The sequence below is a fragment of the Podarcis muralis genome, chromosome 3 (genome assembly GCF_964188315.1).
Source record: "Podarcis muralis chromosome 3, rPodMur119.hap1.1, whole genome shotgun sequence".
NCBI classification, from domain to species: Eukaryota; Metazoa; Chordata; class Lepidosauria; order Squamata; family Lacertidae; genus Podarcis; species Podarcis muralis.
The window spans coordinates 17,470,069-17,497,908 of NC_135657.1; the positions used below are offsets into that span (position 1 = coordinate 17,470,069).

A 27,840-nucleotide genomic window follows, 5' to 3' on the forward strand; every position below is an offset into this window, starting at 1 on the left:
ACACATATAACAAATGATAACCAAAAATACAACCACAAACACTTAAACAATAAAAGTTAATTACAGTGGTACCTCACAAGACGAATGCCTCACCAGACGAAAAACTCACAAGACGAAAGGGTTTTTGGTTTTTTGAGTTGCTTCGCAAGACGTATTTCCCTATGGGCTTGCTTCGCAAGACGGAAACATCTTGCAAGTTTGTTTCCTTTTTCTTAACACCGTTAATACAGTTGCGACTTGACTTCGAGGAGCAACTCATAGCAAGCGGTGTGGCAGCCTTTTTTGAGGTTTTTGAAGACTTTGGTGATTTTTGAAGCTTTTCCAAAACTTTTCCCAAACCGTGCTTCGCAAGACGAAAAAAATCGCAAGACGACAAAACTCACGGAATGAATTAATTTCGTCTTGCGAGGCACCACTATAATTAATTAAATTTCCAACTTCTTAAACATATTACTTGACTTCCTCTAATCTCTTCCATCTGAATTTCCTTGTAACTGAATGTAGCAGTTTTCCAATATCATTATTCAAAAACTTCTTTTTAGAAAAAGAGAACAGCAGACAATTTACTTGAAGCTTTTTTATTGTACAAACCTTACCTCCATTTACATAAAAGACATTTTTAATACAAATATATTTAAGAGATATCCCCAGTTTCTTCGGTTCCTCAAGCTATCTGACCAAGACTTGGGGAGGGAGTGGGGTGGGAGTTAAGCTAAAAAGAGATGCACAAGGATTTGTTTATTTTTTCGTCGGCATACAATAAAAGTACACTGTTGTGTATACAAATTTTCCAAAGAAAGACAATCCTTTAGATACACATAGAGAGTAACTGACCAAATACACCTGCAAAAATCAAATTTAAAAAGACATTCAGAGATTTATTTATTTTTTTAAGAGGACTTCCATCTCAGCAGCGAGAACACCATGTGGATCACATATGTCAATGTGACTACATAGGCAAAAACCTAGAAGAGAAACAAAGAGGGTTCAGTATGTTGATTTGCTAAAACTTGTTCATGAGCAATCCTGAGCATCTCTCCGTAATATCTTTTCCCACATTACTGCGTGTATTGCTGTGCTTGCTCTTGTCTCTCACCCGGCCTACCTCAGGTATGCAGCCTCGGTTCACCTGGGCCCTGCTAGGCCCTGCGTATGCATCACACACGGCACTTATGGTACCCTATATAGGCACGATAGGGCAGCCATGATGGATCAAAATGGATGACATTGTGCCAGGACTCTGTCTCTCCTTTACAAGTGGCTTGGGCCCTTCATGCCACTTTTGATAAGGCTCCTGGGGACTGTGGCGTTATGATTAGAACGGCAGAAAAGCAGCCATGCCGCCTAAACTAGAGTGAGGCAATAAATTGTCTTGGCAATTCAAGACTGGAAGTGTGTCAAGAATCCCACTAAAACAGCTGGGGTCCCAGTCGCTCCTATTTTCTCCTCCCAGGTGGATTATGGTGATTCATAGCCCCATGTTTTAGGTGGGTCTCCGAATAACAACTGTAAAATTGGCCGGGGGGGGGGTTAGAATTGGAAATGTCCAACCCCTTGGATTGATATCAAAGGCGTGTTGTTTTTTAAAGGTGTTTTAAAGGTATTTCTTCCTTTTTGGTTGCTATCTGCCTCGCTTTGTGAGCTTTGCTAAAGGACTAAGTGAGGACCCTGTCAACTGCCTTAAGATTGGCAACTATGAATTTTTATTGCTCTATGATGCTGGGGACTTAGATTTGTACAGGCATGCCAACTCTAGGGGGCAGAGGTTTTCGTCAGCCCTCTCAATATTGTTTCTCAAGGGGCTCAGCCCCCAAATATTAAGAGGGCAGAGGAGACCGAACCGCCAAACAAGGTCTAACCGGCCTGCACAGCATCTCCTAACACCATGCAGGCTGATGCAGACTTCCACTAGGCCGGGCCGGATTGCGTGGCATTGGAAGACGTGTGTGATGTCACACGACCCATGGGGGGCAACCTGGCTCCTGTAGATTTGTAACACAACTAGATGGGCTGAGGGAGACTGGAGTTACCGTATTTTTCGCTCTATAAGACGCACTTTTCCCCCTTCAAAAATTAAGGGGAAATGTGTGTGCGTCTTAGGAGCAAATGCAGGCTCCTTGGCTTCAGCGATAGCAACGCAAAGCACTCCCGCCGTGCTCCAGAGGCTTCACGTTGCTTTCGATGAAGCCTGGAAAGCCAGAGGGATCGATGCACACCGATCCCTCTTGCTCTCCTGGCTTCGCTTCGCTGGAGAGGCGCTGCACAGCTTTCCCTCTCTGCGCAGCGCCCCTTCAGCGAAGCGGGAGAAGAAATGGAAGGGGCTCCGTTTCTCCTGCCACTTCACTGAAGGGGCACTGAGCAGAGAGGGGGAGAATTTTTTTCCCTGTTCTCCCCCTCTGAAACAAGGTGCGTCCTATGGTCGGGTGTGTCCTATAGAGCGAAAAATACGGTATATCATTTACTTTGATTGGTCGCTTTGTCAATGCTGTTCTTTAATTCAATGTCACTTGTGAATCTATATGGTCCAAGCCCACAACAGTGAGCTTCATAGCTGAGTGGGGATTCGAACCCTGTTCTCCCAGGTCCTAGTCCACTACACCACGCACTTGCATGCAAACGGAAACAAACATATAGGCAGCATATATTGTTTTCAGGTGAATTCACGCATGTGTCATGGCAGAGGCAATTCATCCTTTGCCCCATGGAAGGCAGTGATTCTTCTTTAAGAAGGCACTTGTCCTCTGCAGTTTTCACAAGTCATTTGGTCAAATCCACACCGTGATCAACTCCCGCCCGGAAACCAATGTCCCCACTGTGGAAGGACATGTGGATCCAGAATTGGCCTCCACAGTCACTTACGGACTTATTGTTAAAACCGTGTTTATGGAAGACAATCTTACTCGGCTACGAGTGATCGCCAAAGAAGAAGAAGAAGAAGAAGATGATTAGATAGATAGATAGATAGATAGATAGATAGATAGATGATAGATGATAGATGATAGATGATAGATGATAGATGATAGATAGATAGATAGATAGATAGATAGATAGATGATGATAGATAGATAGATAGATAGATAGATGATAGATAGATAGATAGATAGATAGATAGATAGATAGATGATAGATAGATAGATAGATAGATAGATAGATAGATAGATAGATAATAGATAGATAGATGATAGATAGATGATAGATAGATGATAGATAGATAGATAGATAGATAGATAGATAGATAGATAGATAGATAGATGATAGTTAGATAGATAGATGATAGATAGATAGATGATAGATAGATAGATGATAGATAGATAGATAGATGATAGATGATAGATAGATAGATGATAGATAGATAGATAGATAGATGATAGATAGATGATAGATAGATGATAGAGATAGATAGATAGATAGATAGATGATAGATAGATGATAGATAGATGATAGATGATAGAGATAGATAGATAGATAGATAGATAGATAGATATAGATAGATATAGATAGATAGATATAGATGATAGATAGATAGATAGATAGATAGATAGATAGATAGATAATAGATAGATAGATTAGATAGATAGATAGATGATAGATAGATAGATAGATAGATAGATAGATAGATAGATAGATAGATGATAGATAGATAGATAGATAGATGATAGATAGATAGATGATAGATAGATAGATAGATAGATAGATAGATAGATGATAGATAGATAGATGATAGATAGATGATAGATGATAGATAGATAGATAGATAGATAGATGATAGATAGATAGATGATAGATGATTAGATAGATAGATAGATAGATAGATAGATGATAGATAGATGATAGATAGATAGATGATAGATGATAGATGATAGATAGATAGATAGATAGATAGATGATAGATAGATAGATAGATAGATAGATAGATAGATAGATAGATAGATGATAGATAGATAGATATAGATAGATAGATAGATGATAGATAGATAGATAGATAGATAGATAGATAGATAGATAGATAGATAGATATAGATATACAGTGTGTGTGTGTGTGTGTGTGTGTGTGTGTGTGTGTTGTAAGCGAGGACATATACTCACCACTGCTGCAATATCTATTTGGTAGTATTTAAAAGGTTCCGTAGATTTCAATTGATAGGTAGTATAGGCTTGCACAACTGACGCACTCAGGTAGAAGAGAGAAGCAATTACTTGGTAGAAAGCATCCTGGAAAAGAAAACAACACAAAGACCTAAGACCAGCGCAAGAGAAGGTGTCCCCAGCGTATCCCTGTGCCAGAGAACACCTGACACTGGTGAGAAGTTTGTTTTGCTTAGTGGCAGTTTTATAGGATACGCTGCCATGACTAACAGCTTTAGAGGGAGAGTTTGTATCCAGGAGGAGATGAATGCTGTATTCTGAGCAGAGTCGGTGCCATGCTTTTCAAAAGCACGCAAGGATCATGCATTTCTGGACAAGAATCTGCCAGGGCCTCTGAACTGGCCATGCCTCAGAACTAAATGGATGCCAATTTCAGAGCAGCAACTCATACTAAGATTTGGCAGCATAGCTGTCAACTTACAGATTTGAAAATAAGGGACCAGCAGCCTTGAAAATAAGGGATCAGCAGCCAAAATAAGGGATTTTCCAAGGAGCACAGGCATGTTCAACTTCTGAGCTCCTCCGAGCCAAAGGCAGAAAGCCCAGCCAGCAGCCAAACAAAGCCTCAAGCGGTGGTTCCCACAGCGCAGCAACCCGGCAAAGGGATACAGTAGCAAGGAAAACCACACAGTCACCTCTCCGCTGGGAAGCGCTGAGCAAATGCGAGTCCCCAGGCAATGCGGCCAATTTGATTGGCACAAGGCATGCAAGCTCCACCCCCCAGTAGTTCTTAGACTCCTTATTGGGTGAGCAACGCAGCCAAGCAACACAGTTGGAGCCTCCCTCCTCCCTGGCTGGCAGGGAGGGAGGGAGAGGAGCTTCTTCCTTTGAAATCTGGGAAATTTAAGGGACATCATCAATAAGGTACGGCAGTGGGACACGGTGCTGGGATAAGGGACTTTCCCGCTAAATAAGGGACAGTTGACAGCTATGTTTGGCAGGTAGCCTCCTCTGTGAGTGTGTACTTTGGGCTCTGTTTAAATGTATTTCTCATGGCATACTAAGGCTGGTTCTGATATAATGAGAAGCACCCCACAGTGCTCACACTCTGGCCCACACACTGCACTTCACAGCCGCAGGGAGGAGTTTAGAAGCACTGGCTTCCATTTTTACACAAAGCACAATTTCCTGCTTTGTGTTTGAACACTGGAAACTGTAATTTGTTTAAACTCCAGTTTTATGGCACCCCTTTCCTCTGCTTATCCCACCAAAATCTAGATCATGTGACACCTGATGCATGGATAAATAGCTCTGTATTTGGGGCTGGAGGGGGGGGAAGTATACTGGTATTTTAATCTCTCCAAAGAGACTTACCACAGCAACCCAAGCCGACTTCCCTCCATGAGCGCCACACATATATAGGAACAAAAGCAATGTTGAAATTACAAAGCAAAACACTGAGACGAACATCACCCAGCCTTGACTCATCGGAACAGAAACTTTAGTGGAAGCCACCAGGATCCAGACTAGGCCGCCAAAAACCTACAATAAAGTGTAAGAAAAGTAGTTCAGTCACCGGCCCTTACAACGGTTAATCAGATCTGTTCTGGAAGACCTCAGTTTTCGTACAAATTACTTGGCTGGACAACTCCATCGCAAAATGCAGAGAAGTGCACATTTTGAAGGATGGCTGCGATTCAATTCACATATTGTGTTGGAAAGTGTGCTTTTCCTGGTTCTGGGAGACCAGGGGGCAGGAGAACACGTTGCAGCAGAAGAGGGAGATGCCTGTGCCTCTTCTCCAGCCGGACTCACCTCTGCCTCCCTCATCCTACCCTTCTGATTCAGCTTCTGCCCTTGATTCTGAACTGCTCTCTGCCACAGACTCTCCCAGCTCACTAAACCCTGTTGCCTCTTCAGCTTCTGACAGCTCCGCCTCCCAGTCTTCTCCCTCTTTCCCCTCTGTCCACTCATTGTTGTCCCACCACCAATCCCCTGGCTCTGAGCCTTCTTCCCCTGGAGGTTCCCTTGGGGGGTTCCCCAGCTTCTGCCTCCCACAATTCCTCTGCATCCAACCAGTTTTGCAACAGCAATTTTGCTTCCCAGCTTTTACAATATAAGTACTGCCGGGCCCCTATCAACAAATGGCTTACTGCTATTAGAAATCGAGGTTTGCTTGCCACCAATAGATCCACGCTTCCCAGGAGCACTCAGTACAACCCTAAGGTTCCCCTCCAGCATGTTCACAGAGGAAATAGATATATTTCTTGTTAAAGCCCCTCCTTTTAAAGCCATAGATCACTGTCCAAAGACTCAGGTTTGCAGAATGCTGAAGATTCATTCACTTCTTCTGCATTGGCTGCTGTAGTGAATTGCTTGTTTTTTATTCAGGCCTTTGAGAAGCAATGATAGTCTGGTAAAGTTTTAGGTTATTGGTGAAATCTGCTGCTGTATCTATACATTGATATCATAGAATCATAGAATTGCAGAGTTGGAAGGTGGCCTAAGGGTCATCTAGTCCAAACCTATATATAATTAAAAAGTTTGTAACAGTTGTTTTAGTTATTGTTATTATATGGATATTGTAATTTTATAGTGGTTTTTTTTTAATGTTGTTAACCATCCTGGTATCTAAACAGATGGTTTAACAATGGAATAAATAAATTGTAAACATTTAAAATAAAATAAAACTTAAGTGTCGTTAGAAAGATCTTATATCCAATCTGGAATAAATGCAAGTCAAAACATATTCAGCAATATAGGTAGAAATGGAATGAGATTAGTACACTAGTATTTGGTGTCCATTTGCATGTATACACACTCTCACTAAGATGCATATGCAGAGCGGGAGAGAGAATTTTAACTTCTAGATTAAAATATGTTCTCAGTGCTTACAAAATGCCATATGCTTTTAGGTGCATAGATGTTCAAACCCAAGAGTGGCTGTTCCTCCCTCTCTTTCCCTCCCTCTCCATATGTGTGTGTTGAGCAGTTACTGTGCATAGCAACCAGCCATTGTGCACTTTCACCAAGTCTCATGGTGAATGTGCACTTAATCCTTCGATTAAGAGGGAACTGTGCACATTTCCTGGTAAATATACATCTTTTCCTACAGACCTTGGGAAATAGGCATATATCAAATGAATTTTGTACATTCTATGGTCATTCTGCATAATCCCCAATAGGCTGGTAAATGTGCACAACTAAGAGGGAACTGTGCACATTTCCTGGTAAATATACATCTTTTCCTACAGACCTTGGGAAACAGACATATATCAAATGAATTTTGTGTATTCTCCGGTCATTCTGCATAATCCCCAATAGGCTGGTAAATGTGCACAACGGTCAATTGTTATGTGCATTAACCACTCAGTGGGTTGGTGCTGTTTTGGCTTCTGAAGGAACAGCACTCGGAGAACTGAGATTGCCATTAGCATTGACAGTGGTGTTGGTGATAAGCAAGAGGTACCAAGAGGGAAGTCTGAGAGCAGCGCCAGTAAGGCAAAAGGCAGCGCTCTGCTCCTGGCATCCCTCCAGCTGCTGGAGATTGCCACGCCTCTCCGTACAAATGTAACTATTCTTAGAACTAAAGGCTCAATGCTGGGGTGGGGTGCCAAACGTCCCCGGCCAGTGTGCATTGGAGGAGAGGACCAGTAATAACATAGCCAGGAGCTGCCCCTCCTTCCACAAACATATTGGCATGAAAGGACCTGGAACAGCTGCCCAGCCCAGCTTTCAAATGCTGCTCACCTTGCCATGCTCAGCTGGCAAACATACAGAAGCCCTGAACGAACATTGCCAGCCAGCAACGCAAAACGTTACGGCAAATCGAGTTGCCAAGCGACCAGAAGCCAACCTTTGCCTCTAACAATTATTACTACTTCACAAAATTTATGCACATCTTGATTGTTTATAAAAGAAATGTAACCAAAAAATGCAGAATATGTGGGGAGGAGGAGATGAAACTTAGAGATCTACACTAGCATCTGCTAATATTATATCTTGTTCCTGTTAAAGTTACAGGAGCCAGTAATAAGGTGACTGTCCTGTCTGGCCCCAGTTTTGCCCATATTGCACAATAATATAGATGAAAGGAAATAAGATTCATTTTAGCCGCCAAAACCTTTGCTCTCTTGTTTCAGCATCACCTGACTCCTGATGTCTATATATATATATCGCTGCCAATCTCTCATAACAGCACATGTTTAAAAGGTGTGGTAGATTTATTTTCCTCTCAAGCTAGATTCGCTGTCATGATTTTTTACCTCTGCCCTTTTCACTTTGTTTTCAAACTAAGCCATCTTTCTGTCAGTTGCAGAACTTTCGCTCATTTGAATTAGTCTTCTACCACATTTGTATACGCAGGAAAAAAGATAATAGAAGAGAAAGGATTCATTCTAGCAGATTCTCTAGTAACAATAGTTCTGTTAATGTTTTAAGTTTGAGATATAAATGAATGAAGATGAGATGGAACATTCTTAGGCGTGAGGAAAATTTAAAGCAGTTCATGGTCAGGCAATTCCAAAGACAATGGGGAAGGGGGTGTCAACCCCAAGACCTAAGAGTTAAGGATTTTGTTTTGGAAATTAAAGGAAATCTATTGTGTGGAAGACGCTGGGGAAGCCAATATTCCCAGATCAGGCTTTTGATGACATGAATAGTCTCTTGTTAAAGAATGTGGAACTTAGTTCCTTTCTTTGTTATCTGTGACGCATAAGCCCATCGAAAATCTCTAGAAGTCTAGAGAAAATAATATACTGAATTAGCTTCCTCCACCAGAACTTCTTTGGCTTTGGGGGCAGGGAAGCTCTTTCTTCTCTTTCTCATCGGGACAACTCAGAAATAGTCTATTGGGTAAGAATCTTTAGGGAACAGCAAAATGCATCAAACAGCCTTAAAGTAAGACTTTTGAAATTTGCTTTTTTGCAGTCCCTTTGTTCCCTCCTTTCACACCATGTCTTGTAATTATGTAAATATTGCTTGATTTTTCTGAAATAAACTAGCTACTTCTACGATCTTCTCTCAGATCTTTTTGATTTGAGAGTATATGCTGTCAGAGTGCACAATGAGGCTTAGGCAGGTGTTTCATGGGAGTTCTTACTTTTCCTAGTTAGCTGATAAAAACATAAGAAGAAATAGTGGAAGGGGGTCCATTAGGGGAAATGGGGTACTGCCCCACCAAACACTGCTCTTAACCAGCCTCCACCTGCCTCCCTTCTTACGTACACCCAGTATATTCCTCCATATCAGTTTCCTTCTCTTTACTCTCAGTGTTACCATGATAGAACTCAAGAGGGTCAAAACTAGAATTAGCCAGCTCTGTCATTGACTCCAACTACAATTGAGTTCTAAGTCTTCTGCTCTACCAATCTCTATGGGCACCAGCAACTACTGGAACCAATCGACCATCTAGCTAGGCATCCTAGTGGCCAACTAGATAGCTGTGGGAAGCCCAGAAGCCCGACCTGAGCACAATAGTACTCTTCCCAGTTATGATCCCCAGCAGTTGGTATTCAGAGGCATAATGCCTCTGACAATGTATGTAGAGCATTGCCTTTGATGGCTTTATCCTCCGTGAATCTGCCCACTCCACATTAATCACCATCACTACTTCTTTGGGGACCAAATTCCAAAGTTGAACTATGCGCTGTGTGAAGAAGTACCGGTACTTTCTATTGTCCATCCTGAATCTTCCAACATTCAACTTTGTTGGATGTCCATGAGGAGGGAGAAAAATACATCTCTACCAACTTTCTTTACACCATGCATAATAACTTGGTGTTACCTAAATACTGGGGGGCGGGGGATGATGCTCTCCTAAGCAGGGCAGAAACTATAAAAAGCAGGGCTTTAATTGACCATACAAGCAGGTAGAGCTTTAAAGCACAATGTCTGCTGAGAAGTAAGCCCCACTGAATTAAAGTGTATTTGCTCCCAGGGATGCGGGTGGCGCTGTGGGTTAAACCACAGAGCCTAGGACTTGCCGATCAGAAGGTCGGCGGTTCGAATCCCTGCGACGGGGTGAGCTCCCATTGCTCGATCCTTGCTCCTGCCAACCTAGCAGTTCAAAAGCACGTCAAAGTGCAAGTAGATAAATAGGTACCGCTCCGGTGGGAAAGTAAACGGCATTTCCGTGCTCTGCTGTGGTTCACTAGAAGCTGCTTAGTCATGCTGGTCACATGACCTGGAAGCTGTACGCTGGCTCCCTTGGCCAGTAAAGCGAGGTGAGCGCCGCAACCCCAGAGTCATCTGCGACTGGACCTAACGGTCAGGGGTCCCTTTACCTTTACCTTTACCTTTAGGTGTGTATAGGACTGCAGCATCAGTTGATTTAAAAGTGCTGCATATTAAGAGCACTGGGTAGAAAGGTACTGATGGCGACTAGTCCCTTTTCGCACACCCACATTCCAGAATTACTGCTAGGACCAGATATCCTGTGATTGTCTAGATATTCTTGAATTCCCTCAGTCCCAGCCAGCATGACCAATGGTCAGGGTGATGGGAATTCTAGTCCAGCAACATCTGGACTTCTGGACTCAGGCTGAACCCCTACCTCCAAGTGAAACAAAGCCTGTGTATTTCTTCATGTGCACATGCACACAAAATTACTGTCAGCTCACCACTTTCTCATCTCTGCCACTGTCTGCTTTTAGGCTGTAATACTTTTTCAGGAGCCATCAGGTCCATCTTGCTAATGTCATTCTAGCGCTGCCATACGTCTGGAATTTCCCGGACATAGCCGGGATTCGGTTGTCAAAAGCAGCGTCTGAAAATTTTCATTTGCTGGTTAAAATGTCTGGGGAAACCCGGATGTATGGCAACCCATGACGAAGTATCATATTTTTATTTTATTTTTTTGCTTTTTTTTTTAAAAGAAAAGCTCAAAAGCGTCATTTTCTTTTTTTAGTGTTTGCAAAAAAGGTCACCAGCTGTGGCCCAAAGAAGAAAAAGCACTACCCCTCCCCCCCCCAAACAAACAAACAAATAGCTCATCAACTTTGGCAAAAGGGGGGGGGGGAGCTGGACAACTTTTGTGTTTGGATTTTCACCTTTTTTAAAAAAAATATATGGCAACCCTATTTGTGCCATGTCAACAACTCATCGTTGAGTTGGCCTAGTTTCATTTTTGTTTTGCTTACTGTTTCATTGTCAGTAAAATGAAACACGCATTTTAAAAGCGAGTGAGCATAGACTGCAAATTTGTTTTCGTTTTTGCACCTCTCTTTATGCAGACGTGTGCACTGGAGAGAAGAGAAATGTTTTGGCTGTAAAGGCAAACCGGGAGCACAGGAAGGTGCCTGTTGGTTAATCTATCTCATGGCCTTCTGAGTGGACGACAGCCGCTCTTCAGAGTTCCAGGCACCGGTCTCTCCCAGCCGTACCTATAGATGCCAAGGATTTAACCTGAGACCTTCTGCATACACAGATGCAGATGTTGTATCAGGGAGCTAAAGCCTTGCCCATTCATTCATTTAATGGTGTCACAGGCAAAGCAGCCTCACAGCATTGGTCTGAAGGTGGCACCAGTTTCTTCTTTTTCCTAACTTCAGTTCTCAACATTTCCACATCAGTCTATCATTAAAAAACATACCTATTTCTGTAAGTACTTTCCCCTGATACATGTTGTACATGTTGCACAATAGTCTCACCAGATATGCATCTTCATGTACATCTCATGGTTGGCAAACTGCATTGCAAAACCCGGAGGGGGACATATTCCAAAGGGAAGTTGGAACTTAGCTCACATATTGTTTCAGGAAGTGCCAATGAAATAGGCTCATATTAAAATAAAAATCACTCTGAATTTCTCCATGCAATAGGTGGGGGGGGAGAGAGAAATTCAATAGGCAAACCTATTCCACAAATGGAAATGCAGCCTTCCTTCAAAATTCACACTTCACAATTTTGCAATGCAGTTCTCCAACCATGTCACGTGTACAAAAATGTATATTGGAGGGTAAAGTGTCTATTAAAAATGCATATATTAGTGCAATATAATGCAAACAAATGCATTACCGTATTTTTCGCCCTATAGGACGCACTCTTTCCCCTCCAAAAATGAAGGGGAAATCTGGGTGCGTCCTATGGGGCGAATGCAGGCTTTCGCTGAACCATGGAGAGCGATAGGGGTCGGTGCGCACCGACCCCTCTCGCTCTCCAGGCTTCAGGAAGATATCCGCAGCCTAGGCAGCCCTGCGCCCTGAAAGCAGAGCACCCGGCGCTTCAGGAAGACATCCGCACCCTACCGCTCGGCGGGCGGGGCGCCCTCAAGCAGTTCCCCGCAGGACTCCCCACGCTGCGGATAGCAGCCTGCCGCTCGACGGGTGGGGCGCCCTCAAGCAGAGTGCCCCGCCCGCCGGACAGACATCCACAGCATGGGGAGCCCTGCAGGAGTTCCCCGCAGGGCTCCCCACGCTGCGGATAGCAGCCTGCCGCCCGGCGGGCGGGGCACCCTCAAGCAGAGTGCCCCGCCCACCAGACAGACATCCGCAGCGTGGGGAGCCCTGCAGGAGTTCCCCGCAGGGCTCCCCACGCTGCGGATAGCAGCCTGCTGCCCGGCGGGCGGGGCGCCCTGAAGCAGGGCGCCCCTCGCACCGGGCAGACATCGGCCAGCCCCACAAGCTCGGGGGACAGCAGGGAGGCGCAGCGCCGCCATCCCGCTGTTCCTTGACCTGGTTCGGTTTCCCCGACCTGCTTTTGGGGGGGAAATAAAGGGGAAAAAATTTTCCTTTATTTTCCCCCAAAAAAACTAGGTGCGTCCTATGGGACGGAGCGTCCTATGGGACGAAAAATACGGTATATTTAACGGAAATTGCATACAAAATAGCATACAAAAATGTGTATATTAGAAAATTGCACTAAAATTCAGATGGATTTTCACAATGCCTTATTTATCTTTTAAAAAAACCAAACTCACATGGAAATGTGGAGAACTGAATTTATTTAACTGGCAAAATGGAAAACAGAGAGAAACCAAAACTGATAAAGACTTGCCCATCCCTCACAATCAGCCAACAGCACCAGGCCCTGTCCCAAAACCCACTCCACAGATCCAACCCAGGTACCGTTTTCAAGAGCTGACAAACTAACTAAATACGAAAATGGCTTTCTTGTTTGTATGGAAACAGAAGCTGGCCCACCATTTCTCAGGTGAGGTTGAGCGCAGCAGCCCCAGGCACTGCTGGTTTTAAGTTTCTTTCCTGGTGAAGAGGGTTGGATTTTTTAAAGCAACACAGTAGAATATTTCATCTACGCTACTAAAATGTACCTCGATGGCTGTTGCACTCTCTGCTCCCAAGTGGTCCTGAGTTTCTTGATCTGCTACCTGGGAGCACGTGGCTTAATAGTTGGACAGTTGTGGGTACACTAGTTAGAGGAGGAAGGGCAAGTCCTACAGAGGCCAGACTTGTTGCCTCACCCAGCTGCCCGCAGCCTGCTGCCCTGAGGTAACTGCCTCATCTCACCTTATTAGGGGTTCAGCATTCTGTGGCCACTGTGGACGCTCAGTCCTCATTAGACTGTCTGGAAGGTTCTCTCTCTACTTTAGAAGTACAAAAAAAAAAAAAAAACTTTGGAAAGAGAGCCCTCTACAACGTTTGGGGCTACTCCATGCCTACTGCTACGTCTCAGGGGCAGATGGGGCTCGTCAAACTGGGAAGGAAGCCCATCTAGGAGAAGGAATACATATTAACACATATTTACACCTGGAAATCTGCAGTGGACGGGGTGCTGAACATTATACCCCAAGAAGAAGGAGGAGGAGGAGGAGGAGGAGGAGTTTGGATTTGATATCCCGCTTTGTCACTACCCGAAGGAGTCTCAAAACGGCTAATATTCTCCTTTCCCTTCCTCCCCCACAACAAACACTCTGTGAGGTGAGTGGGGCTGAGAGACTTCAGAGAAGCGTGACTAGCCCAAGGTCACCCAGCAGCTGCATGTGGAGGAGCAGGGAATCGAACCCGGTTCACCAGATTACGAGACTACAGCTCTTAACCACTACACCACACTGGCTCTCAGAAAGGCTTTGGGAGTAAACCCCAAGGAAAAATCTGAACATGGAGAAGAAAAGGCTAAGGAGTAAACCCTACACGAATCCGAAGTGGTTGGATGGTTCCTTGTACGCCTCCTTCCGGCAACTCCTGCAGCCAAGCTGGTGCCAAATGTATTGCTCTGCTTTCCTTTGGACCCCATCAGTGAGTCTTGTCATCTGGGCAGTCTAAGACCTCCACGCACACTGCCCAGGCTTGCACCCCAATGCGGTCACTTCAGTGCTTCTAACGCAGCAAAAACAACACAGGAGGCAGTAGTTACGAATCACTGGTCTCTGCAGCCACAGCAGGCGCTATGATTCTCCAGCAGTTTGACTTTACCCAGGAGGCGCACTCCATTGTCTTTCGAGACAGACGGGTGCCGACGACTGCTACCTCCCTCTCATGTGTGAATCATCAGCAATGGGAGCACCTACTGAACATATGAAATATGTGTGTAGAAGGGGAGTGGTATCAAGACGGGAGCTCCTCCTCTTCACTTTACATGTGTTCCTTATAACAGCATAGGAGCTGACTTTTCCTGAATTAGACCACTGATCTAGTTCAGTATTGTCTACATACCAGTGATTCCCAAACTTGGGTCTCCGGCTGTTTTTGGACTAGAACTCCCATCATCCCTGGCCACTGGTCCTGCTAGCTAGGGATGATGGGAGTTGTAGTCCGAAAACAGCTGGAGATCCAAATTGGGGAAACACTTGCATATAATGACTGAGTGGAAGCGGCTCTTCAGTGTTTCAGGCAGGGGACTTCCTAGAACTTGGTGGAGATACTGGGGGTTGAACCAAGTACCTTCTGCATGCAAAACAGATGCTCTGCCACTGAGCTATGGCCCTTACCCCTCAGGGTAGCCAACATGAACCCATCCCTCAATAGTAAAGGGACCCCTGACCATGAGGTCCAGTCGCGGACGACTCTGGGGTTGTGGCGCTCATCTCGCTTTATTGGCCGAGGGAGCCGGCGTACAGCTTCCGGGTCATGTGGCCAGCATGACTAAGCTGCTTCTGGTGAACCAGAGCAGCGCACGGAAAAGCCGTTTACCTTCCCGCCACTTGCACTTTGACGTGCTTTTGAATTGCTAGGTTGGCAGGAGCAGGGACCGAGCAACAGGAGCTTTCTGATTAGCATTGGCCATGCTGACTGAGGCTCATGGGAGTTGAGCCAACCACCAATATATGGAAGCCACCAAGTTGTCTACCTCTTGCATCCTAACATTTGTAGAGATGCCCCTGGAAAACGTACAGTTGCGCACGCAGAGGAGATGCCATCCACATGATTTAGAGGCGTGTTAAGGATGCAGTTCATAATTACTGAGGGTTCGATCCTCTTTAGAAGTTAAATCTGGGCAGCAGGGATGGGGAGAGAAGCTGATTCCCTTCCCACCCCCCGGAGAGGAAACGTTGCTGAATACACTCAAGCAGCAGCTATTTTTAAACCACATGCAAATCCATTGCGGAGGAATCTGCAATGGTCAATTTATCAACACATTACCCGAGAAGCCAGCGCAAGGCAGAGCAAATGCGGAGTTAATGAATACTGCAGGCAGAAAGGCACCCCCAGCCGTGCGCAGCAGCTGGGAGAGAGGGGGGCAACTCAGGGAAACCCTTGGTGTGGAAATAGGGAAATAACAAAGAACGTTCCTTTTCCTTCCTTTCTTTTGTCAGGTGCTGAAGGGTAAGGCAATGTCTGTTGGTTCCAAGACAATGTTGCTCTTGTTGTTGGAATTAGTCTGACGGTCTCAAGAGACAATGGAGCGTACCTCCAGGGGTGCAGTCAAACCACAAAGGTGCCCTTCCCAGGATGGAAGCCTGGGCAGTGTGCGTGGAGGTCTTAGACTGCCCAGATGACAAGACTCGCTGATGGGGTCTAAAGGAAAGCAGAGCAATACATTTGGCACCAGCTTGGCTGCAGGAGTTGCCGGAAGGAGGCATATAAGGCGCCATCCAACTGCCTTAGGGACTTCACTCAGGATTTGTGATGGGATTACTCCTTAAAGCCTTTTCTTGTCTCGAAGATGTTCTGCAAGGCAGGTTTAGGATCACAGTTTTCCTTCTCCTAGATAGACTACCTTCCCAGGCTCACAAGCCCCATCGGCCCCTTCCAAGACAGTACATAATTAAGATCAGCCTTTTCCAACCAGGTGCCCTCCAGATGTTTTGGACCACAACTCCCATCAGCCCCAGTCTGAAACATCTGGAGGGCACCAGGTTGGTGGAAGCTAGGTAAGAGCATCTAGATCCCCCTGCCCTGATTCACTGGGCTTCTGTGTGCAGGAAAATAGTCTTCAGAAGAATGTCCTGATCACACCATTCATCTTGTTTTAGAAGATGATAGAAGAGGAGAACCCAGGGCTGCTGTTCTTCTAGATCAGGGTTTCCCAAACTTAAATCTCCAGCTTTTTTTGGACTACAACTCCCATCATCCCTGGCTAGCAGGACCAGTGGTCAGGGATGATGAATTATGGGCACCATGTCCTTTTGCACCTTAAGAGTGGCAGTCTTGTTGCAGCATAAGCCTTCATGGCTGCAGGTGCTCTACCTGAAGGTTGCCTGTAGTGCCTCCCCCAACCTGGAGCTCTCCAGAAGTTGCTAGACTACAGCTCCCATCATCCTTTGCCATTGGCCATGCTCCTTGGGGCTGATGGGTTCTGCAGGCCAACCTATCTGGAAGGTAGCAGGCTGGCGAAGCCTGGCCTAGGCAACAATAACTTCTTTTTAGTATTTTATGGTCCCAAGGGCTCTTTCATGTTACGGACGCTCCATGTTATGGTATGAATTTGTATCCAGTTCTAGAGCTTCCCTGTGACCGTAGCACCTCTTCTTGTGCAACACTGTGCTTTGACTCAACACACAAACTGGACTGGGCTGCTTTTCCCCAGCTACGTGCTGCATTTGGAAACTTCTGAGTGACGTGGTATGACAAGAATGACTGGTGTCAAATGCAGGGACAACTCTCTGGGTTATAGGGAAACAAGCATAATATCTGCTGCAGGGCATGTTGCCAGATCATGGGCAGGTTGTTTCATTTGCTAGCAATGAATACGTCAGACCAATGGCGTAGGAAGGGGGGTGCAGGGGTACAGGCTGCCCTGGGTGTCATCACTGAGGGGGGTGACAATGTGGCAAAAATATCTGTGTGGTTTTTTTTTTTAAAGGGCTCACAACACTTTTGTGGGGGGGAAATAACTCCCACACCCACTGCACCCCCCCCTTCCTACACCACTGGTAGCTAGGTGAGGCGGGGGGCACTGTGTGTCACACTGTGGGGCCTGCAGCGTGCCTGAGTCATGCGTCCCTCCTGAGGGGAAGGCTGTCTGCAAGCTCCACACTGCTTTTTCTTTTCTTTTCTTCTTTTTGGAATATTTATTGAATTTTAGAACAATGAATGATACAAATCTCATTCATCATGTTATTTACAATTATTCTCCCTCCCCTCCTCTGGACTTCCCTCAACTCCCCTCTGCTGAGTTATTTAGTTTTATTTATCGTATCCTGCTTTTCCTACACAAAAATAAAATCCCTTATCATTTCTCTAAAATATGTGTTACTCAAATGAAGTTGTGATAGTTTATTCAAATCCCACCAGTGAATCCAGTCCATTCTGTTGTTTCTGCAAATAAACTGTAAATGGTCCCCAGACTCTTTTGAAGTCCTTTTTGTCCTCTCGTAGTTTGTCTGTTAACTTAGCCAGTTCTGCATAGTTCATCAGCTTTTCTTGCCATTGTTCCTTTGATGGAATTTCTTTCATCTTCCAATCAAGATTCTTGCCGTTGTTGTAGCATACATAAATAATGTCCATTTTTCTTTTGGTAGCTCTTGATTTGAGATTCCTAACAAAAAGGCTTCAGGGTGTTTGACAAAATTCATTTTAAACATTTTTTTTTCCAATTCATTGTATACCCCATTTTTTAAGGCATTTGCATTCCCACCACATATGACAATATGTTCCTTCCTTTTCCTTACATCTCCACCGTGCTGCTTTTTCAAGCAGTGTGAGGCTTGGGTCTGCTCACCACCTCAGCTGCCCTACAGCTGAGGGGGAAGCTGCGGAGAGGCTCCATGTAGCGTGCCCTGCCTTGGCTCGCCCCGCCCCCATGGGCAGCTTGCCCCACCCCCGGCTGCAGGACGCGATCGCAGCACCAGGCATCCAAGCGGCTAGCTACGTCTCTGCTTCAGACAGGCATACAAAGTTCTCTTAGAAATGGGCATAGGTTGCTTGACACTGACACATTCTTCTCCAGCTTAGGCATGCAGCCAAATCTCCTAATTCAATGGGTGCCTGGGATGTCACAAAGTATGACTGTTCAACAGTGGAATGGACTTCCTCGGAAGGTGGTAGACTCCACTGGAGGTTTTTAAGCAGAGTTTGATGGCCATCTCACATGGATGTTTTCGTTGAGATTCCTGTATTACAGTGGACTAGAATTTTATGATTCTATTTTGAGTGCAGTGAGGAGGGTAGAATCAGGACAGAATGACATATGGCAAGGCGAACGGAGGCTTCCCAAGATATTTCTGCAAATGCGTTTGGGGGATTTGCAAGAGAAAATTCAGTGAGTAGAAGGTTCTTTTTAAACAAGGGTCGCTTCATTGATGGAGGTCTCTGGAACAGGAGGAGTAGGGAACCTTTGGTCCTCCAGATGTTTATCAAATCATAGAACTGTAGAGTTGGAAGGGATCCCAAGGATCATCTAGTCCAAACCCCTGTAATGCAGGAATCTCAGCTACAGCATCCATGACAGATGGCCATTCAACCTCTGTATAAAAACATCCAATGATGGAGAGTTCACACCCTCTGAAGGGAGAATGTTCCACTGTCAAACAGCTGTTACTGTCAGAAAGTTCTTCCTGATGTTTAGTCTGAATCTCCTTTCTTGTAATTTGAAGCCATGGGTTTGAGTCCTGCCCTCAACAGCAGGAGAGAGAGAGAATAGCTTGCTGCATCGCCCATGTGACAGTCCTTGAGATATTTGAAGATGGTTATCATGTCTCCTCTTTTGGATTCCAACTTGATCAAGCATGGACAATAGCCAGGGATTGTAAGAATTGAATTCCATCAAAATCTGGAGGGCCACCAGGTAGCTACAGCAGGCTTAAACTTTTTGTTTTACTCTGCGTCAATTCTCTGGTGCAACCACTCTGTCCCTGGGGCCATTTTGTCCCCTGTTTTTATGCCAGGTAAGCTATGAGGCCAGAAAATGGTGCTTCCTCACTAGGCTTGAGCATCTCCCCTCTCCTATAATTTCACACGTGGCCACATTAAGATGTTCACCCAGACCCTCATTTAGAGATTAAGAATTTAAGAAGAGCTGTGCTGGATCAGACCAAAAGCCTATATAAATGAGCACCCTGATTCCTACTGTTTCCATTCAGATGACAGCCCTCTTCTGTATGGGTTTTCCAGCAAGCAGCATTCAGAACCATGGTGTCTCTGCTAGTGAAGGCAACAAAGCTTCCTCACGACTAGTAGCCACAGACAGTCTTATCCTCTACGAATTTGTCTAGTCCCATTTTAAAAACCTTCTCAGCTGGTAGCCACCACCACACCTTGTGGTGGCAAATCACATTATTGGCTTTTCTGCTGTAATGAAGAGCGACTTCCTTTTCTCTGTCGTGTATTTGCCACCATTCGGCTTTATTTGATGGCCCCAGGTTCTAGCAATATGGGAAAGGGAGAAAAAACTTCCTCCACCTGCTTTTCCATGGACTCAGCCACATTGGCAAAGAAAAAGCACTTTACATGTGTTGTTTATGCATTGTAACACTGTGCTGTTTTTGCCAACCTGATTTCTCATACAAAGTTTAAAGGTAAAGGTAAAGGGAGCCCTGACCATTAGGTCCAGTTGTGGCCAACTCTGGGGTTGCGGCGCTCATCTCGCTTTACTGGCCGAGGGAGCAGGCGTACAGCTTCCGGGTCATGTGGCCAGCATGACTAAGCCGCTTCTGGCGAACCAGAGCAGCGCATGGAAACACCGTTTACCTTCCTGCCAGAGCGGTACCTATTTATCTACTTGCACTTTGATGTGCTTTCGAACTGCTAGGTTGGCAGGAGCAGGGACCGAGCAACAAGAGCTCATCCCATTGCGGGGATTTGATCTGCCGACTTTCTGATCAGCAAGCCCTAGGCTCTGTGGTTTAACCCACAGCGCCACCCGCATCCCTTCATACAAAGTTTACAACACATTTAACTGAAACGCTTCTTTGATGTGTCCAGAATCAGCCCGTGTATAATCTCACACACCTCTTATCACATTCTCTCTCAGTCTCCTTTTCCCTAAACTAAAAAATTCCAAATGCAGTAGCTTTCCCTCATAAGAGAGTTGCTCCACCCCACCCCAGATCATTTTTGGTTGCAATTTCCCAGCTCCGCATTATCCTTTCTGAGGTGAGGAGGCCACAACTGTACAACACACCATTCCAAGTGTGGTCACACGCCATAGATTTGTATAAAGGCCTTGAGATATTGGAAGTTAGATTTTTGCCGCCTTTCCTTCATGAACCCTCCCATGGAATTTGCCTTCTTCCCAGCTGCCTCACACTCAGCTGTACGCCACAACCCCAATATCCCTTCCTGGGTTATCTGGCCGGGGACAGAGATAGAGGTCCCTGAGGGAGGGAAGGCTTCACAGTTACGCAAGGGATGGGCAAACCCCCCAACCCTTTCAACTGCTTTCTAATATTTTTCTTCTTCTTTTTGCATGCTGCAGGCGGGCTGCTGGAGTCTCTGTTCCCTGGCAGGCAGCCTGGTTTAACAGGTTTCTGGCAATCACTGCACAACGCAGAGCAACCGGGCCATTAATCCTCCTTTCCCCTCCCCTCCAGCTCTGGAGCCACTGGGCTCTCCTCTCTCCCTCGCCACCACCCTCTGCTTAATCTCCCCTCCCTATCAGATTCTCTGCTATTGTGTCAACTGGGTGGGAAGTTGATTTTAAGCTGCAAAATTTCTGTACCCATTCCCTAATCTTTCCTTGGGTGGGCAACACCTGCGCCAGCTTTAGTTCTTGCTATCTCCACAATAGGGCTCCGCTGTATTTTATCAGTTTGCTTAAGAGAGGGAAACAGAACTGGGTGTGCTGGGACCTTTGGGCTGTTGCAACAGGTACACAGATTGGTCATCTTTTTGCTCTTACCCTCCAGAAAGTCCCTCTCGCTCTTTCTTTCTCTCTCTCTAGGATGGGTGTTGCTATGCATTTCGTACACTCCAGAGACAGCTTAGTTCTCAGAACTTTTCCAAGTTCATTAGCTAGTGTCCTATAGACGATGTTGGACTACAACTCCCATCATCCCTGGCCATATAGGCCATGCTGGCTAGGACTGATGGGAGTTGTAGTCCAGCAACACCTGGAAGGCCCCAGGTTATAGGAAGATGTAACAGAGACATGGGGGGAAACCCCCATGATCTAAGGCAGACATAAAACTCTTCACCCGTTTGGCACAGATCTTTCCTCCCTCCAGCCAATCTCCCTTTCTCAGAAAAGGCAGACCCGTTTTGAGTTTGTTTTTAGCTCTACATTCCTTTCTCTGTGTGTTGTGTGGGGCTCTCAAGCCATAAAAACCATTTAAGAGGCCATTAAAATAGATTTACAGGATTGCCAGGATGATAACTCGATTTGTTTAGCCCTCCAGAAATGCAGCGTAACCTCTTGGTCCCTTTCCCATCTTCCTACATGTAACAACAGTGAAGTGGAGCAGTCAAATGCACAGTCCTCAGAGGGTGTGATCCTGGTCCTTCTAAGTAAAAGACAGTGGGGCTGCATCAAATGCTGGTTTAGCCTTAACCACTCGGCTGATTTCTGGCAATGTGCATTACACTTTCCACATACCTCTACAAACCGCCTTTCAGTCTAGTCTTTACCTGCCCCACACCTACAGACCCTCTAAGTGCCCCTATTTTCCAGGGACAGTCCTGGATTTACAGACGCCATCCTGCTTTCTGATTTGATATCAGAATGTACCGCTTTGCCATTTTCAATGGCAAAATGTTGGAAGGTATGGATTTTTGCAACCTCCCGAGCCAAGGAAACTTCTGAAGGAAGCCCTGTACAGGGAAGTTTTTTTAAATGTTAAATGTTTTATTATGCTTTTAGACCCTGGTGTTGGGAAAGATGGAGGGCACAAGGAGAAGGGGACGACAGAGGACGAGATGGTTGGACAGTGTTCTCGAAGCTACCAGCATGAGTTTGACCAAACTGCGGGAGGCAGTGGAAGACAGGAGTGACTGGCGTGCTCTGGTCCATGGGGTCACGAAGAGTCGGACACGACTAAACAACTAAACAACAACAACAACATATGTTGGAAGCTGCCCAGAGTGGCAGGGGCAATCCAGTCAGATGGGCAGGGTGTAAATAGAATTGTTGTTGTTGAAACCATACTAATTTGATCTATTCCAGGATCAAATCAGAAACCAGGATGCCTTCTGTAAATCCGGGACTGTCCCTGGAAAATAGGGACCGTTGGAGGCATGGGCGTAGACCTGGGGGGGCAGGGAGGGACAGCTGCCCCCCATGATCAATAAAAAATACATAGCTAACTGAGGTTCTGCCCCCTCTCCCTACAAAAGGCCTGGCTACGCCCATGCTTGGAGGGTCTGTATGCATAGATGCAAATTTCAAAATAATTGCTCTCATTTAAATAGAAACACAATACATTGCACCACAGTGGGGAAAACTGTGGCCAGATAATGTGTTTGCTATCTAGGTGGCCTTCCTTCCTTAGGTCTTTCTGTCCTTAAACCAGATTAGGGCTGGGTAATCCTTCAAAATAGAGGACTGCCCTCCAGTCGCCCTACAAATGGAAGACTCTGCAAAGGAGTGCACACGTCCATTTGACAGCAAGGTCACACCCCAAAGCAGCGTAGAAATGCCCTACTTTACTCTTACAATGCAAAGCTAGGGTTAGGGTTGCTGTATTTAAAAAAAAAGAAAAAACAGGTGCTCACCCAAGATGGCAGCTTCCAATCAGAAAACACACAAAAACCCAATTTCTGCATGCTGTCCAGATGTTAAAGGTCCAGGTGCTGTCCGCAGAGGTGACAACATTAAGCAGATATTCCACTAGCCCATCCCAACCCCTAGCAACCCAAGAGAAAAGCACTGGCAAAGGTTCTGGAATTTCCCCAAAGTTTAACCTGTTGTAGCAGTAGCCAAGTGGACCCAGATCTGCTGGTGGAGGACTCCTCCAATGAAAGGAATGGCTAAACACTGTGCTGACTTGGTGGTTAGAGCCCAACTAGATATGACATAGGACTTCTGCAGAGAGAGCTCCCAAAGTCTGATCTTCCAGCCCCTTGACTTAGTCTTAGACCAAAGATCTCCATCTATTCAACTCACTCTCACCAGCTGTTGACAGCAGGTTCAATGGAGGAATCCCTTTCTTTTCATTTCACTTTTTATGGCCATACAAACTTTAAATAATAATAGAAATATTATCAAGGATAGCAAATAATGCCACACATCCTGCTATATAAACCATTCAATATTCCTAAGATATATTAATGCAAAACCTTTGATATCATAGTTCACCTTCTCTCTTTTAAAAAATGTATGTTTAACTAGGGTTTGCCACCCTTGCTGCCTCTGCTCACCAACCCCACATACTCATTTGGCAATCGCCGCTTCCCCCCTAACTCCCCCCTCCAACTACTACACACTTCACCCACCCCTTAACAGGTTGCCCCAAGCACTTCTGCCTCCCCTCCTGCAACAAGCCAAGCCTGCGTCAAGGTTTAACAGAGCTTGCTAAACTGCTGGGTGAAGCACCTACCCTCCTCCATTAAACCTCTCTGTGGTCACATTTAACAGAGCCCTCCGACAGGGGTAGCAACTTGAATAAAATATTGGGGGGGGCAGGTAAGGCTCACCACCATAATCGATCACAAGCCATGCACAAGACAAGCACACACACTATTTGAAAGGCAATGCTCATCCACTATGGGGTGTGTGGCCCCCTCAAATATTTTATTGGCGAGGAGGGCAGAAAGGACCTAGGCCTCTAGGAGTTGGCCCTTATGCCCTCCGTTTCTCAAAGAAATACAAATCTAGTTCCTTAAACCAATATACAAATTACCGGTACCTCTGAAATCATAGCATCAACAATATCAAACAATATATTGCTTGTAAAAGAAAATGTAGATACATATGCAAATCCATTTCCTTTTAGTAGCAAGCAATCTGTTATGCCTAGTTTCTTTATATACATATGTAAGATGGCTGGATTCCATTCATTCATTTCCTCTCTTATCATTTTATATGGGGGAGGGGGGTTGTTTTAAGGGCCAAAGCAGACGTGACAATAATCACACAACTAGCATTCCTGTGTGCTTATTCCTTATATCTAAAATGGCCTTAAATTGGACAGCGGTGGGGGATCAGTATGAGGGCAAATTGTTAGACCTCCACACATATACCTTGGCTCTACCCCAAACCATACATGGACCTTTTATAGCTGAAAAGGTGCCAAATAATGAATAAACAATCATGTATTGTTTAAACCACATCCGATGGCTGCATCAGAGGTAGGCACACAGAACTGTGTACAGACTTTTTTAAAGCACATTTCTCTGCTCAAAGAATTCTGGGCACTGTAGTGTGTTAAGAGTCACTAGGAATTGCAGCTCGGGGTGTGGGTGTGTGTGGTCAACTACAGTACCCAGAATCATTGGAGGGAAAGAAAGTGGTTTGAATGTGTTTTAAAGGTATAGGGTATTAGCAGCCTGGATAAGAGGCACAAATGTTTAGGTAAAATAACAGGCAGGTGTAATGAGCTCCTCAAGCAGTCCTGGGGCTCCCATTCAGCTGAGCTCCTGTACCTCAGACATGTAACACAACAGATCAAAAATCAATAGCTGCGACCTTTCCACTCTGGTGCCAAAAATTCTGCCTGTTTCACACTGCTCAAGGCCCACGTAGAACCCAACTCTTCAGCTGTAATAGATAATGTGTTGGAATCTCAGGTTTAAAGTCTCCCTCAGCCATGAAGCTCACTGGCTGACCAATCACACACGCTCCTCCTAACCAACCTCACAGGGTTGTCGTGATGATGAATGAAAGAGAGAACATCTTGAAAGGAGGGCTAGAGGAAAGGGCAATAAACACTTTCCTGGCATTGAAAGTTATGGAAGGGAGCATTGTCCCCTAAGGCTGCAATAGCCATGTTCTTCATTGAACTCAATGAGGCTAATATTAAAGGATTTAACTGTAATTTAAGCTAGCTACTGTAAGAGCTGAATGAGTTGCCATTCCTGCTTAACCTCTCACCATCACTTAAGTCTCTTCCAAACTTGAGCATTCATTAACTCTCATTTGCTTGCACAAAATTTGCAGGTAGGTGATACAACATCTATTGTTATTGAGCGTTTGTTCCAATTCGTTTGTGGGGAGGTTATATGACATCACCTCAGCAATCCATGCTTTCTGATGCATTTCCATACCCTCCAACATTTCTCTGATGGAAATAGGGACGTCCCATTCCATAATGATAATTTTACTATTTATACCCCACACATCTTATTGGGTTGCCCCAGCACTCTGGGAAGCTTCCAACATATATTAAAACATAATAAAACATTAAACATTTTTTTAAAAACCTTCCCTATACAGGATTGCCTTCAGACAGCTAGGGGGTTGGATAACTCCATAGCCTCCAACACTTCTCTAATGAAAATAGAGACATCCTAAGGAAAAGTGGGAGATTCAGGGATCAAATCTGAAACCAGGACACTGGAATGTCTGCATTTACTATCACTTTCCTAACCACAAAACATGGCTGTTATTGTTGTGCAACAAATCTGTGGGGTTTTTTAACAACAGCACAAATCCCCTTTTATTGTGCATTCTGAATTTGCCAGCGATTAACTGGATCCCACCTGCAAAATAGCGATGGACAGAAGCAGTCTTAATTCTCCGCCATTTTTCCAACTCTACACTGCCCAAACCTTTGCATTTGCACTATGGATGTTTATCAACATGAGAAGTAGAGTAACTGAGTAACCTGCCAGTTCTCTTCATACCAGAGAGTAACAAACCATGCCTTCCCAGTAAGCCGCATGCTCAGCAGACCTTGAAGATTTGCTCTACTGCATAGGCCACCAGTTCACCTGACTAATTAGCTGCTTGAATGCTACACACACCTGCACGAGGTACACCTGTTTCCAGGCATGGATTTGTGCGGCAGTGTATAACCTTGAAGGTCAAATAACTTAGCATGTTCTCAGAATTAAAATATACATGTGCACAGAAACAAGGCAAAACATTTAGAAGCAGAATTTAAACACCTCAGATCCCATCAGCATCTAGCTTTGGGGGTAATTTCTTTCCCAGTTCTCCTTTTTAAATATTTGATAACCAGTCTAATTTGTTGTTTCTAAAGAAGGGGATCATAGTGAAAAGTAAATGTTCCAGTAAATGAGAGAACAAGGGGAAGAGCTAACCAAACCTGGAAAAAAATCTAGAAACTTTGCTCAGAAAGTCACTAAGAAGCAGAAGCCACAATCCCAAGACACACAAGAGTGAAATGCCTTGTTTGATACAGCTGGACTTTCCTCCAAGTAAATGTTCCTAGGTTTGCACTGGAATGTCCTAGCTACCCGGTTCTGTTTTTAACAGCGGAAAATCATACTTACAAATTCAGGAATGGCCAGAATATCAGGGAAAGTAGCCAGGACCTTCATGCCACTGGGTAAACTGGAACCGGTGGTTGTTGAAGACATATTTCTGGTTCGCTTCCCTTCCAAAACTCACCACGCACACGTCCTCACCCTTCCAAGCCAAATGCTCTTTCCCTGTGCTCTTCTTGAGCAGCTGAGTTCTTAACCTTTTCCCTATGTTAATGCTGCCCGCCCTCCAGGTAAGGAGCTCAGCATAGGTGTGGCCAGCTTAGCAGAAGGACCTGCCTCTTCTTCTGTTTTTGTGCCTGGGGAGGAGTGAAAGGCTGCTCCAAAGGGTGTCATCTTTTGTCACACACTGTTGCAAGCACCTTACGATCGTATCCGAAGGGCAGGTGCAGCGAGTGTAATTCAAAACCCACAGTGCTTTCCACTTGGGTTGAACTCTTCTGAGACTACTTTCACACCATATTGTTACTAGTTTGTGGGGAGATGCCCGCCCGCCAAACCCAATAAATTAATGAATGTCAGAATCTAGCAAACATTTGGGTATAGGAAGGGGAAATTATGCAAACTACAGAACTGTGCCGGACAAGGAATCCCTGAAGTGACTGGGGAAAGTGTTGTTTTACAGGAAGCTTCGGTTTGTGGGGAAGAGGTGTGCTGGGGAGAAGAGCAAAGGTCAGTCTTCTAAGAGCTGCTGGGCAGGCCAGAAGTCCATGCGGGGCCTGGAGGTCATCTTGGCTGTGGCTGGAGGAGGCTACCCTACGAGACCAGGAACCATTACTGACCGTTGCTTTGGATCCAAGCTTGCTGAAGCTATGAGACACTCTTGGGGTATAATGTTCAGCACCCCGTCCACTGCAGATTTCCAAGTGTAAATATGTGTTAATAAACCATATTTCTTAAAGGCACTAGCTTCCGCTGTGGCTCGATCTTCCCAGTGGTAACACAACCCTGGGTAAGTGCTGCAGCCCCTGGGATCTCATGCAGTCGCTCGGTGGAGACTGGGGTGGCATGTAACACTAGTGTCAACAGTGAAGTTTGTGTTTTCTAGTGCGTAGCACATGGAAGGGGGGTTGGAGTTTCCTCATGTGCAGGGAAGTCT

At 45.2% G+C, this 27,840-nt stretch overlaps 1 protein-coding gene across 1 annotated transcript; it reads right to left on the bottom strand.

The window, feature by feature from the left end:
• Positions 1-562: 562 nt before the first annotated feature.
• Positions 563-27,182, bottom strand: MAL (mal, T cell differentiation protein (MAL blood group)). The gene is made up of 4 exons (XM_028724946.2): positions 26,751-27,182; positions 5,461-5,628; positions 4,087-4,212; positions 563-965 (listed from the first exon to the last, which is right to left on the bottom strand). The coding sequence occupies exons 1-4, from the start codon at positions 26,835-26,837 to the stop codon at positions 891-893; spliced, it is 456 nt and encodes a 151-aa protein (XP_028580779.2). The 5' UTR covers positions 26,838-27,182; the 3' UTR covers positions 563-890.
• Positions 27,183-27,840: the final 658 nt, after the last annotated feature.